This window comes from Canis lupus, chromosome 37 (genome assembly GCF_048164855.1).
Source record: "Canis lupus baileyi chromosome 37, mCanLup2.hap1, whole genome shotgun sequence".
Lineage (NCBI taxonomy): Eukaryota > Metazoa > Chordata > Mammalia > Carnivora > Canidae > Canis > Canis lupus.
This window is the reverse complement of record NC_132874.1, coordinates 268,329-285,534: the sequence shown is the minus strand read 5'-3', so window position 1 is coordinate 285,534 and position 17,206 is coordinate 268,329. Positions and strand designations below refer to the sequence as shown.

Genomic DNA, 17,206 nt, shown 5'->3' with positions numbered 1-17,206 from the left:
AACTCAGGATCCTGAGGTCAGGAGTTGCAGGCTCCAGCATCTGAGCCGGCCAGGCTCCCCTCCAGTTATGTATGAGGCTGCTCTTTGGTCCCAGTCAACTCAAAGGGGTACCGCTACCCCATCGACCTGGGTTTCCAGGCCTCCTGCCCCTCATGCTCTGACAACACACATGGTTACAAGGCAGGGGATCCACCCCTAGGACATGGAGGTGGGAGGCCAGGGACTGCATGGGGTGAGCCTCGAGTGGGAGGCACAGCAGGTGGGGGTGAGGGCACAGGGGGAGAGCCAATAGTCTTACCCCTGAGGAAAAGCCTAGTGGATGCTGCCACCAGTGCAGTCGGGTGACCAGTAAGCTGCTGGTGCGGGGCTCCTGCATCAGGACCAGCACAGCTTGAGGAGGGGTCTCATTTCCCTTCCTGATGCTCCACTCACCGACTCTCAAGCCCACCTTCCTTGCGTGTTGGTGTCTGGAGAGACAATGTACTGAAAGTGAAACCAATACATTTCATTCTGCTTGGTGATTACAACTCTCACTCAATGCAGGAATTTGTTTCCTGAGTTATGAGTGTGGGTTGGAAAGATGTTGTTTCCATGGGCGACAGAAAGTGACACATGGAGCTGGAACCAACCTGAGCAGTCACTACTTACTGAGACAACAGCCCTTCTTGCTCAGCGGGGCCTGGTGGGGCATCCCTCCCCGCACATCACCTAGGCGGTCACTACCCTCCGGCTCAGTGGGACCTGGTAGGGCGTCACCCTTGCATAGCACCTGAGTGGCCACCACATGTATGCTACCCAAGGGCAGGGACCTCATACTGGCCACATGGCGCACACAGGACACTCTCAGGTGCAGTTGCTCACACAAACTGTGGGTTGCAGCATATGCTGAGGGCCTGGTCAGTAGTTCCCCATAAAGCTGTGACAATAGGCGGACCTACAGAGATCTCACGTGATAGCTTCCAGGGCTGGGAGTAGGGGGAGTGGTGGAGCATCCCTTGCTCAGCATCACTGACCAGGTGGGGACCCTGGACGTCAAGACTCCGCACCAGCAAACACTAGGTAAGTAAAACCCACTCTGCCCAGCTTCACATCCAGAACTGGTGCTCCAGAATCAGATACAAACATCCATGAACTCTGGGAGAGACAAGAAGGAGTACTGCAAACAAAAGTTCACTTAAGACACGTGATTTTATTACAAACGCACTGAAACTTTACTAGTCTTTTATTTTTCCTATTTGGCTTCGCAGAAAGGGCGGCATCGTTAAGAATTTTCTTTGATGTGGTTTTATAATGGTAATGGCTTCCTCTCTATTCTTTTCCATGAGAATGTTCACTTTAATCCGACTCTGACTGCATGGTTGGAAGAGAGGGTATACGGTAACACTTTCAAACTCTTTGGTTTCTTTCTCGGCTCTTGCACACCGGTCACGTGTGGGCCTCTGGCTCCGGCCTTGTCTCAGGACTCCTTCCTGGAGCCTCTGCTCCAGGACCTCTCTTCCCTGGAGCATGCGCTGCTGGTGATCTTTGATCTGTATCTGCTCCCGCTCGCTTACCTGCTTCCTCCTCTGTGTGCCCAGGACACCACGCTCTTCTGGCAGGATCCTTGGGAACTTTGTTTCACTAGGCCGTGGTAGGTGCCGACCTGCTTTGTTCTTGAGCTCTCTGACCTGCCCCACGCGGTGTATGTGCCTCTCTATGTGCTTCAACTCCCGGTCAGGAACCAAGTAATACCGCTTCAGTTTCTCTAGGTTTTGGGTCATCCTTCCCTCCAATTTCTTTTCATGGCCTGTGTCTTGTTCTTTCATCATATCCACTATCCTCTTATTGTAATAGGACTCTGCCTTGGCAAGCCAGTAGTCGAGAGACAGAGCCTGCTCCCTGCACAGTGCTTCGTATTCCTCCTGGTACTTCTGGGTTATCAGCTGCCGTGCTGCCGTGCTATGCACACCACCTAGGTTCTGTCAAAGTGGGGCAGAGAATTTTATAATGCTTTCTTGGCATAATCACTGTGATTTTTACTCCCATCAATCCTATGTGAAACTGTGAGCTCTCAGAGCTGAATTACTGGTCACCAAAATCAACCACTAGTTTTAAAATATGTAGTGTTGGGCATTTTTCTTTTTTTTGTTGTTTAATTTTATTTAACCACACACACAGAGAGGCAGAGGCACAGGCACAGGCAGAGGGAGAAGCAGGCTTCATGCAGGGAGCCTGATGTGGGACTCAATCCTGGGTCTCCAGGATCACGCCCTGGGCCCAAGGTGGTGCTAAACCGCTGAGCCACCCAGGCTGACCTAGTGTTGGGCATTTTGAACAGAATACTGTTTTGCAGGTATGGATATAGGTAAACATACCCACCAGGGAGGGGTCACCTGCACAGGGTTTTAAACCCAAGGCTACTTCTCCTAGCAGTTCCCAAGTGCACAACATGAAGATGATTTACCAGGAGTTTTTTCTCCAGTGGGGACTGTTGGTCTACGGCAATCCTAGGGTCTGGTGATGCTTTAGCCCAGGCCAAACTGTAAGATAAGAGAGCAGAGGTAGATTAGAGCGTGGGAGGCGTCAGGACATCTTCCCACACACTGACCTAACCAAACTGACTGCCAAGAAGTCTGCCTCCTCCATGGGAAAGCACCGCACTACCACGGTGGAGAATCTGGGACCAGCACGTAAACCCTTCACAGAAAGTAGAAGCGCACATCTCCCGAGGACTCAACGTGAACCAGTCTGAGTCCCGAGTCTGGGGCCGGGAAGACATAGGCGGCTCCTTGCTACTGTGCTGCCCCAGCACCTCTCCATCAGACCGCTCTGCCTCCCAGGCTCTGTCTTCGGAGAGGTTTCCTGACTCCAGGGTTCGCAGTCCATCCTCCTTCTGTAGTTTCTGGGTCCGGACCCTCTCTGCCTCTATCAGCACATATAGCATCTCTGCCTTCCAGCCTTCCGTTCTGAAATTCTCTTCTTATCTGGTCACCCTGACTCTGTGTCCCTGCCTTACACTGCCAGTCATCCTTCATCCCAAATCCATGAGACCATTCCCATTGAGTCCCCTGGCTTGGCACTGGTTAGTGGTCCCTCTTCTCTTGTGGGTCAGGCTGACGGCAACACAAGTGAAGACTGCCAGCCTTTCATATGTCATCCCTAGTGTACTGTGAGTTTACCGTGAGGTCGTGTTGAAGCCCCTGGGGATGCCTGGCATTTCATCTCTGTGCCCTTCAGGCTCTTTATGGCAAGAGCGTGGGCTTTGAAGCCTGACAGGGCTGTCTGAACGCTAATCACACCACCTCTGAGGTGTGGCTCTGGGTAAGTAACAATGGGTCAGTCTCCTGGTCTATAAGATGGATGTGGGAGACAAAGGTCTGCTTCTCAATCTTATAAAAAACAAACATAAACTAGATTAAAGAGCCTGGGACAGACAGTGTAAGTCCTCAATAATTGGCAATGGTCTCTCCTCCACAGATCAAGCCCAAGTCTCTGTAAAGTCTTTCCGGACTATTCTACGTAACAGTGATTTTCCCTTCTTCTGAACACAACGTTTTTTAAACATTATTCCTAAGTCACTTGAAAACCAGCCAGGGTTTCCATGGTGATACCTGTATCATTTGTAACACTTTCATGCTGAAATTTAGACTGTAAACGGGAGGTAATCTATAATTTAGATTGACAAATACGATGTGTCTCTGTTACTGGAATGAGCCTGGTATCAGTTATTGGATCTCACTGACTTCCTGCCTATGTTCCTATCTGTCCGTGGACACCTATTCTGATATTTAACAAAGGTAACCGTCCTATTACTTTTCAGAACACAACCCAGCACGGTTTGTGTTCAGCAACGGTTTTTAGAACTCATCTTCTGGTTCCCTTGTCGCTGGTATTCGAGCACCTTTCTCCTTTGCTCCTGAGGTGCCATGTCCACGTTTTTACTGAAACATCAGCGAGTCCTCCTGGAGGTGCAGACACCATAGTCCTAGGCCCTGTGTGGGTCTCTCGTGGCGGGTTCCACCGTGTCCTTCGTACCCCTTGAGGTCACAGCATCCTTTCCAACGGTGCCGCCCCAGCTCCACAGACACTTGGAAAGGCCCGGGCCTCACGACACCGGCCCATCGGGATCGCGCTGGACTCTGCGTGGAGCAGCACTGCACCGTCACGGAGTCGGGAACAGAGTCAAAGAGGGAAACAGGCTAATTTTAACGTTCGCGGTCTAAACGGCAGACCGCCCCCTTCGAGCCGGACAGAACGACGTCCTGCGGGGACAGGCGGACGGGAGCCAGGGGGGCAGCGGCTCAGAAACTCCTCGTGCCCCGCAGACGGTGGTTACTGGCGAGCGGCCGCAGCTCGGCTCCCTAGCGACCGTGAGCCTTACGCTCGGGAACGGCAACCGTGCTCGTCACTCCCCGGTGACCCGCTGGGCGCGGCGGAGGGGGCCGGCCCCCAAGTCAGCCCCGGGCCTGGGCCGCCCGCCCCGCCCCGCCCCGCCCCCGGCCCTCGCCCTCATCTCCCTGGCCCGCCCGCTCCTAGAGCATGTCCTGGGCACGTCAGGCCGGCGGGGCGGAGCTGGGCCCACTGGCTCCGGGGCGGCGCGGCGGTGTTCGGGAAGCTCAGCAACATCTCCACAAGCAACGCTCCCGAGGTTGGGTCCCAGAAAATACGTATCCCCGGACTGCGCTTCTTCCTGATGGAGTGTCCGGAGGCGCAGCGGCCATTACCCGAGCTCCTATCCCGGCGTCGGCACCTCCGTCCGTCTCCAACGGCGCTCGACCCCCGCTTTGGGGCTCTCGGGGCGCCGGGCGCCGGATTGTGACGTCACGGCCAAAGGCGCCAGCGCCGCGCACAGCAGTCGGGGCGACGTATTGTGACGTCACAACCCCACAGAAGCCGGCGAGCCGGACAGCGGTCGGGGCGCCGGATTGTGATGTTACACCCAAGGGCGCCGGCGCGGCGGACTGCGGTCTGGGCGAGGGATTGTGACGTCACGACCAATGGGCGTCTGCGCGGCGGATGCTCTAGCCCGCTCCGCTCGGCGGGTGCTCTCACCTGCCCTGGAGGACCGCACTACGCCGGCCGGTCCTCCCGCGGAGCCTCGCGCGTCCAGGGAGGAGGGCTCGGTTCGCGGCCGCCGGGGCCCCTGGACGGAACCGGAGCTGCCCACCGTCGCACCCTCTGCGCCATGGACCCCGCGCCCTCCGGCTCCAGATTCCAGTCGGACCTGGACTTCTGTCCGGACTGCGGCTCCGTCCTGCCCCTGCCCGGGGCCCAGGACGCGGTCACCTGTGTGCGCTGTGGCTTCGGCGTCCCCGTGCGGGGTGAGGAGGGGGCGGGAGCGGCCGGGTTGCGGGGGGCGGCGGGGGGTCCGGGGGTGCCCGCAGCCAGCGCTTACCGCTCCGCAGACTTCGAGGGGAAGGTGGTGAGGACCCGCATCGTGTTCAACCAGGTGGGGACGGCGGTGCCCGCGCCGGCGCAGGAGGAGCCCGACCTCCAGGGTCCCGTGGTGAGTGAGTGACCCCAGCACTGACCCACAAGGAAGGCGGGGAGACATGCAGGGTTGAGTGCTGAGTCTGGGGTAACGGGTGTGCAGGAGGAGCCCGACCTCCAGCGACCCGTGGTGAGTGAGTGATGCCAACACTGATCCACAGGGAGAGCGGGAAGGGCTGCAGGGTTGAGTGCTGAGGTCTGGGGAAACAGAGGTCTTTGGAGCAGGGGTGCTGGGGAGAGCATGCAACGAGATTCCTGTAGGAAGCAGGGGTCATCCTGGCTTTCCCTGACCCCCCCCCCCCCTTTGGTTGCCAGGTTGACAGGCGCTGCTCCCGATGTGGTCACGAGGGAATGGCCTACCACACCAGACAGATGCGCTCAGCTGACGAGGGGCAGACCGTCTTCTACACCTGCACCAGCTGCAGGTGTGCCCCCTCCCTGGCCCTCTGCCCTCTCCCTCTGGCCCTTAACCACACATGTCCTGTGACTTCCCTCTTGTACCCAAGAACCGGTTATTTCCTTTGGTCCTGTCCTCTTTTCAGGTAACAGGGACATTTGTGTTTTTTTTTTTTTTTATTTTTGAAAAAGAACATTTTTGTTAGTTTTTTTTATAGCCAGTGAAGCGAAGCTTTTAAGCTGTTTAAAGGAGTGAGAACAGAGAGAAGGCAGGTATTTCTGGGTGCTCTGCGTGTTGAATCCTGCTGCTTGTTCCAGTGCTCTTGCTTTTATGAGAATCACCTGTGATTTCAGGAACCAGAGAGACCTGAACCATTTGAGAACTCCTTGTCTTCGGTGTTCTGTACTTTCACCACGCTTATCAAGACCTAGCATTCGGGATCCCTGGGTGGTTCAGTGGTTTAGCACCTGCCTTCGGCCCACAGCATGATGATCCTGGAGTCCTGGGATTGAGTCCCGCATCAGGCTCCCTTCATGGAGCCTGCTTCTCCCTCTGCCTGTGTCTGTGCCTCTCTCTCTCTCTCTCTCTCTCTGTGTCTCTCATGAGTAAATAAATTTTTTTTTTTTTTTAAGATTTTGTTTTTAAATAATCTCTATCCACTGTGGGGCTTGAACTCAACCCCAAGATAACAGTCACAGGTTGTGCAGATTCATCCAGCCCGGTCATAGGGTAGCTCTATTTTTAACTTCTTGAGGAACCTCCACACTGTTTTCCAGAGTGGCTGCACCAGTTTGCATTCCCAGCAACAGTGCAAGAAGGTTCCCCACTTCTCCACATCCTTGCCAACATTTGTTGTTTCCTGACTTATTACTTTTAACCATTTTGATCTGTGTGAGATTTTATCTCATTGTCCTTTAGGTTTTTAGTCCAGGATTTTTAGTTGTCTTGAATTTGAAGGATTGTTTCGGGGAGCTAGTCATCTACAATGTCATAAATAAAACTCCCTCCTTAATTTTTCACGTGAATGTTTGTCTTATACTGCTAAAACCTCTGTGCCTAAATATAATGAGTCCTTTCTTTCTCCATAGGTTCCAGGAGAAGGAAGACTCTTGATTTTCTTTCTGGGCACCTTATCAGTTCTCCCTCTTCCTTGAAAGGTGAGGGATATTGGGTTCTTAGATGCTTTGTCTATCCTGGTTGCAGTGCTTTGCTCCCATAGACAGAGATTATCATGTGGGCATTACCATTGTCCCTACAGTACACCTACTGTAGTTGAGTTTCTTTATCAAGGTTACGTTTTTCTATATAAGCCAGACATACCTGTTATTTATAATGTCTTGTTCCAAAAGGAATTTAAATGGATTTACAGAGAATATATTCTTTCAGTAGGTATATCAGCTACAAAAAATATAGTATAAATTAGTGTATGAGAAGGAAAAGGGAAAAAGGAAACTACCAAAGACAAAAAATGGAGGCAGGAATGAGACTAATATAAAAAGTAATTATGGGCACCTGGGTGTCTCAGTGGATGAGTATCTGCCTTCACCTCAGGGTATGATCTCCCGGGTCTTGGGATTGAGTCCTACATCCAGCTCCCTATAGGGAGCCTGCTTCTGCCTATGTCTCTGCCTCTATTTCTGTCTCTCACATAAATAAATAAATCTTTTTTTTTTTTAAGTAATTACAAGTATTCCATGACTAAATGTATTTGGTTCCTGAGTTTAGGGAAACAAAGCAGGAGCCCAGATGCTGGGAGATAAGCAGATAACGTAACCAGATGTGTCTGACGTGTGAGCTGGAACAAGAAGTCTGATACTAAGGTTTACCAGTATATGCTGAACACATTGGACATTTTGAAAATTGTATTTTTTTATTGCTGTTGACATAAATGTATATTCATTGTGATAAATTCATATATGGAAAGGTAGAGTAAAAAATGACAAGGAATCCTACTTCAGAGAGATACTTTTTTTTTTTTTTTTAAATGGGCTTTACTACGAATACAAGTTGTATCTTGCTTTTTATCACATTGAACGAAATTTTGTAGTCCGGCCACAATAAACATTCAAACTTAGTTTGGAGTCAATTTTTGCATTCCTTGGCTTGCACACTGCCCGGTCCTTTGTGTGTTCTGAGCTCTGAGACTTTCCCTGAGGTGTCTGAGCCCCGGGCGACGTAGTGGGAACTGATGGGACGGGCAGGGCGGACTTCCCTGACCACTTCTGTTAACAGGCATCGTCCAGAGTCTCCTCCCCGGTTGCTGCCGGATGCCACCGCCGCCGGCGGCCCTCACCCCTCCCGCCGCGGCTGGTGCAGGCTCCCCAAGCTTTCCCTGCAGAACCTCATGCCTGCAGCACGCACCTGGCCTCACCCGCACCTGCCAACCAGGCCCCTTTGGCCATCTCTGCCCGACAAAAAGGCAGGTGCTCCGTGGACCGCAGCTCGGCCTCTGCTGTCGGTAGCTCTTGCGGGCCACTCGGTAGCGGATTTCACCGCCACGCCCCGCAGCCTCGCTCACGTCAGCATCTCAGAGCCCGCACGTTATTCCTACACCCTCGAGGCCCCCAGAGGACTGCGGGAGGCCGAGGAGGGGGAGGGGGATTCCCGGCGGCGCCTAAGGGAGCCCAGCCCTGACCTGGCGCTTGCACCTGCTGGAGCTCCGGGGCCGGTGCTCCAGTCCGGGACCAGGCGCCGCGCGGCGGGGGTCCCGGCGCCCGCACCACGCATCTGGGTAACCGCATCCCATACCCTGCGCCCAGGGACCTGCGCCCCGCCCCCGCGGCCCTCGGGGACCGCGCTCCCGCCGGGTCTCGGGCCGCGCCTGCGCAACGTCCGCTCCCGGCAGCGTCGCCTTCTCTGCGGGCTGCGGCACCTGCTCACCGTCACGTGACGGGAGAACTAGTCCGGCGGCGCATGCGTCCGGAGACCTTCGGCGCCAGGAAGGGACGGCGACGGCGGAGTGCGTCACACCCGGAAGCGGCGAGCCGGAAGTGGAGCTGGGCAGGTTACCCCGGGGGGAAGCGGAGGCCGAGGAGGAGGGGCCGAGGCGCTGGAGGGTCCTGGCTGCTCCTCCGAATCCGATCCCGATCCCGATCCCGATCCCGATCCCGATCCCGATCCCGGTCGTCTTAGAGCTCGGAGACACCGGGAAGGCCGCTTCCTGCCCCGCCGCCCTCTGCCCTCTCCGCAGCCTCAGCCATGGCCGAGGCAGGAGCCGGGCTGAGTGAGACCGTCACGGAGACCACCGTTACCGTGACAACTGAGCCCGTGAGAAAGGCGGGGGACGGTGGCGCCCGCGGCGGGGACGGGGACGGGGACGGGGACGGGCCGGGGGCGGGGGCGGGGGCGGGGTCAGGGCTGCGGAGGGGGCGGGCGGGGGGGGGGGCGTGCTGGGGACTCGGAGCTGGCGCGGGAGCCTAGGGGGACCCCGGGGGCAGGGGCCAGCGGTGGTTCCGTTGCAGAAGGCGCACCACAGGCTCAGAGTCGGGGCGGGGGACCCCGGGGCGCCCCCTGGGTCGGGAAGCACCTGACGGACGGCCGCCCGTGAGCGCCCCTCGAGGACACCAGGGCATGATGTGGGAGTCCGAAGAGGTGCAGCTCGGGACCGGAGTGCGCTGGGCTGCACGCCTTGTTGAGGGCCCTGGCAGGACCGGGGCGGGGGCTGGGTGCACGGGTGCGGGCGCAAGCCCGGGAGGGTCCGGGGATCCTCACAGTGAGCCGCAGGTGAAGGTTAGGTCCTGGGCGCTGAGAAAATCCTCCTCGAGCATTAGTCACACCGAGGCCGATGTGGGGAGGAGGATGGAGAGACGGAGAGGGTTGAGCTTTCCCTGGAAGATGTGCGGGGACCCTCCTAGGTTAGTTGTGTTTTCTCTGTCCACGAAGCTGGGATGGACACAGAATATGAAGCGGCAGAATTCCCCAGGGACCCGGAGGTCACACACTTGTGCGCTACCCCACCTGCGCCGGGCCCCTCTGCCACCCTGGGTGGGGCCTGATGGACTGGGGTGGGGGGTGCTGGGAGACATGACCCCCCAGGGAGGGATGAGGAAGGGACGGCCAGAGGGGACCAGATGGCTATGTCTGTCTTTCCCCACCTTCCAGGAGAACCGGAGCCTGACCATCAAACTGCGGAAACGGAAGCCAGAGAAGAAGGTAGAATGGACGAGTGACACTGTGGACAATGAGCACATGGGGCGCCGCTCATCCAAATGTGAGTGCTCACTGCCCTGCTGCCCATCCCCACCCCACCACCCAGCTCTGGGTGGGGGAGCCCAGGTGCCTCCTCTGTGCCCCCACCCCTCTTGGCCTTCCTTCTCACACCTGACCACCCTGAGGCCCCCAGCTGCTAACAGCCTTGTCACAGCCTGGGTGGTTCTCTGGCTTCGGGGACATGGATTAAGGTTATAGGGGAGACATGGAAGTGCCTGGGATTGGCAGGTTTGTGTGCCTGAGCCCCAGGGGCAGCGGGGCTAGAGAAGCTGGACCCTGGAAGGAGAAGGAGCCAGTGCTGACACCCAATAGGAGTACAACTGATTATATGTTAACTGGTGCTCCTTTCCTGGGCTCCTCCCTTCGAATCCAGGTTGCTGTATTTACGAGAAACCTCGGGCCTTTGGCGAGAGCTCCACTGAGAGTGATGAGGAGGAAGAGGAAGGCTGTGGTCATACACACTGTGTTCGGGGCCACCGCAAAGGACAGCGTCGTACAACCCCAGGACCAAGCCCCACCAGCCCTCCGCAGCCTCCTGACCCCTCCCAGCCCCCTCCAGGGCCAATGCAGCACTAAATTCCTCTCTCCCCCACCACTCCTGTGTTTGTCTGGCCCTGACTGTATTCATGTGGCTACCTGGGGACTAAACCCACATGGTTTGATCCCTCTCCAGCCCTTCTCCCTGCTCCTCTGCCTGACGGAGGGAAGATAGGAGGGTCCACAGAGATCCTGGAATTCTAACTTGCTGCTATTCCAGAGCCCAGACTTTTGGGTTCCCCCAGCCCTCGTTTCTCCTTCCAGTATTCATCCTCTGCTCTCCAGGGATTCAGGCGTCACGGTCCTCGTCTCTCCCCTTCGTTCTCACTGCCAAACTACCTGTCCTAGGATCCAATTATCGTGTGTGGCCCCTTGCATTCTTTCCTGGAGTCCCAAACGCTGAAATGGGGTTTTCAGCTGCCCCGGCTTTCACTGCCAGGGTCCCTGTCAGATTGGGGGCAGTGTTCCCCAGCTATGCCTGTTAATCCTGGCTCAGAGTTCTTCCAGTTACATATTTATATCACCCGAAGTCCTCGTCCTTACCTGTGGGATCCAAGGTCTCTCAGGAGACCTGAGGGCTCCCGGCAAGCTCCCGACCCTTCCCCTCTCCTGTCCTCCTCCCTCATGCCCTCCAGAGGAGCTGAGGGAGAGAGGTCTGTGCTTTCTCATCTTTAATGGGAGATGCAAAAGGAAACAGGTATGGCCTCTTCTCACCCTTCTCATAAGATAAAGGATTGCCAACACTTGAAGACTGGTCACTTAGAGCCAACAATCTCCTCCGTCTTCTGGCATCAGAGACCAATCCTACACAGTCCCAGGGCCCTGGGTCCCTGAGAGAGGAAAGAAAATGCAGGGAGCACAGAGAAGGGGCATGTCCCAGACAGTACCCTCATCCTCCTGCCTTCCAAAGCCCAGATGTCCAGCTCTCTGCCCTTCCCACTCCTTACTGGGATCTTGACATTTTCTAGGCCTCTGTGCCATGCACAGTTGCAGAGATGAGTCAAATCCATACCACCACTGAGATCTCATTTATTGCCACAGATGCACAAAATAAATAACCCAACATCACAAAACGTGTTTAATATGGGCCCATTTATACATATGTGGAAAGATGTGAAGCTATATACAAGGATGAGTTTGGGGGTCTGGGCCATTCCAGGTGGAGGAAAGGAGAGGTAGCACCATTTGTTCCTTACTATGAGCATGTGCAGGGGGAGCCCTAACAAGGTCCCAAAGTGGAAAAGACTATGAGCATAGGAAGCAGTCACCATGGAGTAGGGCTGGCCTATCCCCTCCTAGAGGACACAAGCCAGGCCAGAAGCCGGAGCCCTATAACTGTGGAGGAGGACCAGGCCCATCTGGAGAGGAGGCAAGGTGGGGGCCGGGAGTAAACTGCTGCGGGTACCCATCCTGTCTACCTGGTGGCCAGGGCTGGGGTGCTGGGTAGGGATCAGGTGGGAAGGAGGGAGGGGACAGGTGGATGTGCTCCCGGGAGGAAGGGGGGCTCCCTGGCGCAGGAGGAAGCCTCCCGGTGGTGGTGGTGGTGGTGGTGGTGGTGTGGACTCAGCCTTCGGCTGGCACAATGCGGAGTGTGGCGTGGGCGTGGCGGGTGCAGAGCAGCGGGAAAACGCGCTCCCCCAGGGGGCCCGGCCCCTGGAAGGCGAAGAGTAGGTCTAGGGAGTGGCCGTCATAGAAGGCTACGCGGCCCCGCTCCCAGTCAAGGTCTACGCGGATGCGCCGTGGCACGGGCCCTGCACCACCCAGTGGGGTGGGGTCAGGGGCGGTGAGGGCCCACAGGCGGCCGCCGCGGCCCTCCACAGCCCACACGGCCCCCGCGGGGCACAGCCCCACGCGGCCCTTGCGGCGCACTGACTCCCCGGCCGCGCCCACGGCGTAGCGGCCCTTGGCTTTATCCTCGTCCGCTTCGTCCTCCCCAGAGGAGTCTGGGCCGCAGGCGGCATCCGCGGTCTCCACCTCCCAGCAGTGCCGGCCAGCCCCAAAGCCCTGTGCGCCCAGCACGGCCGGGAGCTGATCAAAGCGCGCAGGACCATCCGGGGGCGTGGGGGTCCCCGGGGGTGCTAGTTGGACGCTGCGTCGGTCGGCGGAGACAAGTAGGCGGCGGTGTGCAGTGCCCGGGTCCAGGGTCAAATCTGCTGCACGAAGAGAGGCGGGAGAGAACAGCTTGAGGGGCTGGCCGAAGGGGTTCCTGGCAGGATGAGCCCGATAATGTGCAGCAGAGGGCCTCAGGGATGCCCCACGACAGCTCCAGAGGCGTGGAGGGCCAGAGTAGGGGAAGACAGGTGGAGGGCAGGGCCCAGTAGCGCTCAGCCAGCACTGATCAGCCACTCCAGTGGACCTGGACTGGGAGAAGGACCTCGTTGGTGGGCAGGGGGCACAGTGTGAGAGCCAAGGAGAGGTTGCCTGTGTGTGGGCTGGGAGAAGAGTGAAGCCGTCCACCTAACCGGAGGAGTAGACTGTACCCTTACTGGGTGCATCTGGGGGTGGGGGTGGGGAGCTGGCTCAGCAGGATGGGAAGATGGTTCTGAAGAAGGATGGAGAGGAGACCCCCAGCCCCATGGGGAGGTATGAGTGCACTAGCTTCTTGTTACAGTGGGGGAGGAAGAAAGGGCAGGTGGTGATAGCTAAAGGGACCAGGAGTATTCAGAGCCATGTATGTATGGTTTGCTCTTGAGGAGAGGTTTTTCTATTGGGTTGCTAGAAACAGTCTGGGTTTGGACGGGATGGTGGGTGACGGAGAGGGTGGAGCATCTTTGGCAGTTTTGTTTCTTTTAAGATTTTATTTCTAGGTCATCTTTGCACCCAAGGTGGGTCTGGAACTCACAACTGTGAGATGGAGAGTCACAGGCTCCACCTGCTGAGCCAACCAGGCACCCCTCCAGGCAGTTTAAAGAAGGGACAGGGCAGCTGCAGTCATGGGGATGGGGGTGGGGGTTGGGCAACTCCTCAGGAGCTGCAGGGAAGGCCCAGAGCCCTAGAAGCAGAGAGATGCAGAAGCAGCTGACCTCTACGGCTGTTTGTAAGAGTTGCGGGCCGTGGTGGACACTGTTAGAGGTGTTCCCCTCAAACAGATATGCAGCAGTCTCCCAGGGCCTCAGAATGTGAACTCAGCTGGAAAGAGGCTTTACAGAGCTCATTCAGTTAAAGTGAGGCCGTTAGGGCAGGCCCTAGTCTGATAGGACTTGTGTCTTTACAAAAAGAGGAGGTTTGGACCCCGAGACAAATGAGCATGGAGGGGAAGCAACATGAAGACGACACAGGGAGAAGGCACCCCATAGGCCCTGGAGCATCTGCAGCTCCCAGACGCCAGCAGACAGGCCCCATCAGATTTGCCCCCACAGCCCTAACGATCCAATCCCGCCAACACCTGTGTTTCCATCGTCTATGTCCAGAACTGTGGGACTGGGATCATCTGCTGTTGCAGCCCTCAGCAGGTGGTGCTCTGAGGGCTGCCCTAGGACGCCAACACGGACATGAAAGAAGTCCTGAATGTGTTAGAGGGAGAAGAGAGAGCACACCTGAACTAGACTCTCACTCAGCTGGGCCCCGCCTGCCCTCCTTACCTGCCAGTCTGTGGAGCATGTTTTTGACCACTGGATAGTCTTCGGGGAGGTCATCATCTGAGTTAGATGACTTGGGTGTTGGGACATCAAATCTGGACAGATGAGGGAGAAGGTTCAGGAAATCAGGAGACACCGTCCGCCCTGATGCCCACCCACATCTCTGGAGCAGGAAGGGGTGAGTTCCCATCCAGAAGACCTGTCCGTGGATGTGAATGTGGGCAGAGATGTGAGCCCATGGGGAGGGGATGGATGCAGTCACTGGTAGTGGAAAGGAAGGGACAGTAAAATGGAACTCACCTCCTCCACGTCTTCCTTACATCCTGGGATGGGCAGAAGAAAACATGGATGTGAGCCCTGAGCATGGTGCTGGGGGGCTCTCCCCTCTTCCCTTTCCTTGGGGAGCTGGTTCTCAGTGGCTAAGATCCCTGGCATCTCTGGCCTCTTTGTCCCCCTGTGCCTCCTTCCTCTCCATCATTGTCCACTGCCTTTGTTTCCAGCCCATTTCCCAGGGTTCTCCTTCCCCAGCCTTCTCCAGGACTTGTTTCTGCCCTCTTACCTTCCGGAGTTCTCACCTTTCCCTGCTGCCTCCCCCAGCCTCATTCTATCTTTATATACCTTCCTGAGATTGTCCCTCACCCTAGACCAAACACCTGGAGCCCCAGGGCTAAGAGTTGGTATAAAAGCCTTATAACAAAGCTGCTTCCCTTCTTGCCATAAAAGCCCAGTGGCGTTTATTGGGCCCTTTGCTTTGTGTCTGTCTACACTGGCCAAGGAGTTGGACCTGGATGTGTCCTGGGGTGCCATGGGAACAAGAATGGATGCTGCCCGCCCCCCTCCAAATAAATATCAGGCCCCCCTTCCCATCACTGTCTCTCAGGTATGACTGGAGCACACCTGCAGTGGTGAAGGGAGGAGAGGAAAGAGAATTTGCCTAATGATGCCAATTACACCTGGACTAATTAGGTCTGTGTAGACTTCAAAGTGTGGAAGCAAGACTGGAGACTGGCTAGGCTGCTGGGAAGAAGCCAGTGAGAAATCCAGGACGCCTGCGGGTCTGGCAAGGGACTGGCGCTGGTGGGTAGCTGGTGGGTGGCGGGGAGTTGGGGCGGAGAGGGGTGTGGCAAGGGGGGCCAAGGGGAGTGGAGAGGTGCAGAGATGCAGGAAGTGAGGAGTGCGGGGGCGCAGGGTGTGTGGGTCTCCCGGGCCCTGAGAGGGGGAGCCGGAGATCCAGTAACAAGTAGGGCCCAGAGCGGCTGAGGCCAGTGACCGGAGGGACCCCTGGACGCTACGGGGGAAGGAGGGTAGGGTGTGGATCTGCTTTCCCTCTATTCCATATGCACCCCCCCACACCCCCCGCCGAGCCTAGGTCTGATTCTAGGCCGTCCTCCTCCTGGCCGCGGCCACCTGGGCTCCCTCCGGGTGTCCATTCCCCGCGCGTCCCCCGCATCTCCCGCGAGCCCTGGCGTTCCCGCGGTCAGCGCAGGGGCTTAGGTGCCGCCCCCTGACCTCGGGATCAGTGGCACCTCCTTCCCCCGCTCGACCCTTCCCGGCGCCTCCCCCGGGACCTGTGGCCAGCCGCCCGCCACCCCCCCATCCTGCCTCGCCACCCCCTCTCCCCCGTCCTTTGCATTCCTCTGATCCGTTCCTTGCCTAAACTTCCAGAAGAGCCCCGCCGCCGGGAGCCCCCGCGCCTAACCCCCGCGGCGGCAGGTCACCCACCGGGACCCCGCCTCACCTCTCCGCTCGGGTCCAGGCAGCCCATCGTGGGGATGCGGCCCCCTCGGCGCCTCCCCGCGCGCGCCCCGGGCTCCGCCAGCTTCTCGCGCAGCCCTCGGCTGATGCGCACCTCCACCGCCAGCCGCACGTTGGACCTCAGGCTGCGGCGGGGACACGGCTGGCCGCAGCAGGGGCAGGCGGGGGGTGGCGCGGGGACCCCGGCGGCGGGCGGGGCGCCCCAGCGGCGGGCCAGGCACGCGCGGCAGAAGCTGTGCTCGCACGCCAACAGCACCGGGTCCTCGAAGGGACCCCCGCACAGCGGGCACGTCGCCAGCTGCTCCAGACGCTCCACCAGCCCCGGGCCCAGCTCGGGCGCCTCCATGGGGAACGCGCGCCCGGGCGTCCGGCCTTCCGCGGCCTCCCGCGCCCTGGGCGGCCCTCGCCTGCTGCTCGCCGGCTGGACGGCCCTCGCTGCGCCCGGCGCATTCACTGCCTGACGCCCTCCGGCGCCCTCCCGAGAAAGCCTGTGTCTCCCAGCAGCTCGCTGTCCACCGCCCTCCCGGCCGCATCGGGCTTTATAGGGGGAGGAGGTCCCTGAGGCAGGTAAACATCAGGTCTTGCGCAACCCCTCACCTGCTTCTCTGGCTTCCCTGCTGAGGTTTGAAGGAGGGCGGCGGGTGGGGAATGGGGTGGAGGAGGGAGAGGACTTCTGGGGCCTGGAACCGAGGGGTAGTAGGGAGGGGAAGCTCCTGGGGCACTAGGCCTGGTGTGCGGAGGGCAGCCCCCTGTCCTCCCCTGGGCCTGCCCTGGGCCGGTGGGCAGGGTGCCCTAGCCGCTTGTGGTATGTGTGCCTGCATGGCCAGGGCGTGAGTCATCCCCAGCTGCTGGCACACCTATATCTGGAGGCTCCTGGCTCCTGTCTGCTGTTGTCGGGGTGACACTCCTGTCCATCGCCCTGCCTTACCTATTAAGGGCTGAGGAGCTCGCTCTCTGAGGCTGTGGGCAAGGGGCGGAGCAGGTGTACTCCTGCCTGGCCCAGTGGGGGCACCTCTGGCTGGCTCCCAGAGCCTCTCCTATTACTGTCTTCCCATGTCACTCTTTCTAGTCCTTTCTCTCAGTTTTTCCTGCCGTATGTTCTCATCTCTACTCTCTTTCCTTCTTCTGCCTGTTCCCAAGGGTTATCTCTTTGCAAATCTCTTGGTGAACGGCAGTGCGGAGAGCTGGCATTGCCAAGCTCACACAGCAAGGGAATAAGCAGCAGTGGAGCCCATCCCAGATCTGATCTGAGCCCTTGCTG

The 17,206-nt window shown here is 57.9% G+C and overlaps 4 protein-coding genes across 13 annotated transcripts; 2 read left to right on the top strand and 2 right to left on the bottom strand.

Moving 5' to 3' along the window:
- Positions 1 to 1,169: 1,169 nt before the first annotated feature.
- On the bottom strand, positions 1,170 to 4,906 carry LOC140626258 (putative uncharacterized protein ZNRD1-AS1). 4 transcript variants are annotated; one of them, XR_012025452.1, is made up of 3 exons: positions 4,704 to 4,906; positions 2,444 to 2,519; positions 1,170 to 1,958 (listed from the first exon to the last, which is right to left on the bottom strand). XR_012025452.1 is itself a non-coding variant. In XM_072813931.1 (3 exons), the coding sequence occupies exons 1-3, from the start codon at positions 2,921 to 2,923 to the stop codon at positions 1,215 to 1,217; spliced, it is 1,044 nt and encodes a 347-aa protein (XP_072670032.1). In that variant the 5' UTR covers positions 2,924 to 3,786; the 3' UTR covers positions 1,170 to 1,214. The 4 variants fall into 4 exon arrangements, 1 of the variants encoding a protein (XP_072670032.1); XR_012025453.1 differs by lacking the exon at positions 4,704 to 4,906 and adding an exon at positions 3,793 to 4,697; XR_012025454.1 differs by lacking the exon at positions 4,704 to 4,906 and adding an exon at positions 3,881 to 4,697.
- Positions 4,796 to 7,940, top strand: POLR1H (RNA polymerase I subunit H). The gene is made up of 5 exons (XM_072813933.1): positions 4,796 to 5,300; positions 5,385 to 5,485; positions 5,785 to 5,894; positions 6,955 to 7,023; positions 7,592 to 7,940. Exons 1-4 carry the CDS (start codon positions 4,910 to 4,912, stop codon positions 6,977 to 6,979), a joined length of 627 nt encoding a protein of 208 aa, XP_072670034.1. The 5' UTR covers positions 4,796 to 4,909; the 3' UTR covers positions 6,980 to 7,023; positions 7,592 to 7,940.
- Positions 7,941 to 8,824: 884 nt separating this feature from the next.
- Positions 8,825 to 11,685, top strand: PPP1R11 (protein phosphatase 1 regulatory inhibitor subunit 11). Of its 2 annotated transcripts, XM_072813935.1 has the most exons (4): positions 8,825 to 9,133; positions 9,328 to 9,457; positions 9,968 to 10,076; positions 10,449 to 11,685. In XM_072813935.1, the coding sequence occupies exons 2-4, from the start codon at positions 9,437 to 9,439 to the stop codon at positions 10,649 to 10,651; spliced, it is 333 nt and encodes a 110-aa protein (XP_072670036.1). In that variant the 5' UTR covers positions 8,825 to 9,133; positions 9,328 to 9,436; the 3' UTR covers positions 10,652 to 11,685. The 2 variants fall into 2 exon arrangements, with proteins under 2 accessions (XP_072670036.1, XP_072670035.1); XM_072813934.1 differs by lacking the exon at positions 9,328 to 9,457 and having other exon boundaries at positions 8,828 to 9,133.
- Positions 11,622 to 16,839, bottom strand: RNF39 (ring finger protein 39). Of its 6 annotated transcripts, none has more exons than XM_072813926.1 (4): positions 15,929 to 16,509; positions 14,491 to 14,513; positions 14,194 to 14,389; positions 11,622 to 12,762 (listed from the first exon to the last, which is right to left on the bottom strand). In XM_072813926.1, the coding sequence occupies exons 1-4, from the start codon at positions 16,476 to 16,478 to the stop codon at positions 12,176 to 12,178; spliced, it is 1,356 nt and encodes a 451-aa protein (XP_072670027.1). In that variant the 5' UTR covers positions 16,479 to 16,509; the 3' UTR covers positions 11,622 to 12,175. The 6 variants fall into 6 exon arrangements, with proteins under 6 accessions (XP_072670027.1, XP_072670026.1, XP_072670029.1 ...); XM_072813925.1 differs by having other exon boundaries at positions 11,622 to 12,765; positions 15,929 to 16,506; XM_072813928.1 differs by having other exon boundaries at positions 14,194 to 14,285; positions 15,929 to 16,350.
- Between the last annotated feature and the right edge of the window lie 367 nt (positions 16,840 to 17,206).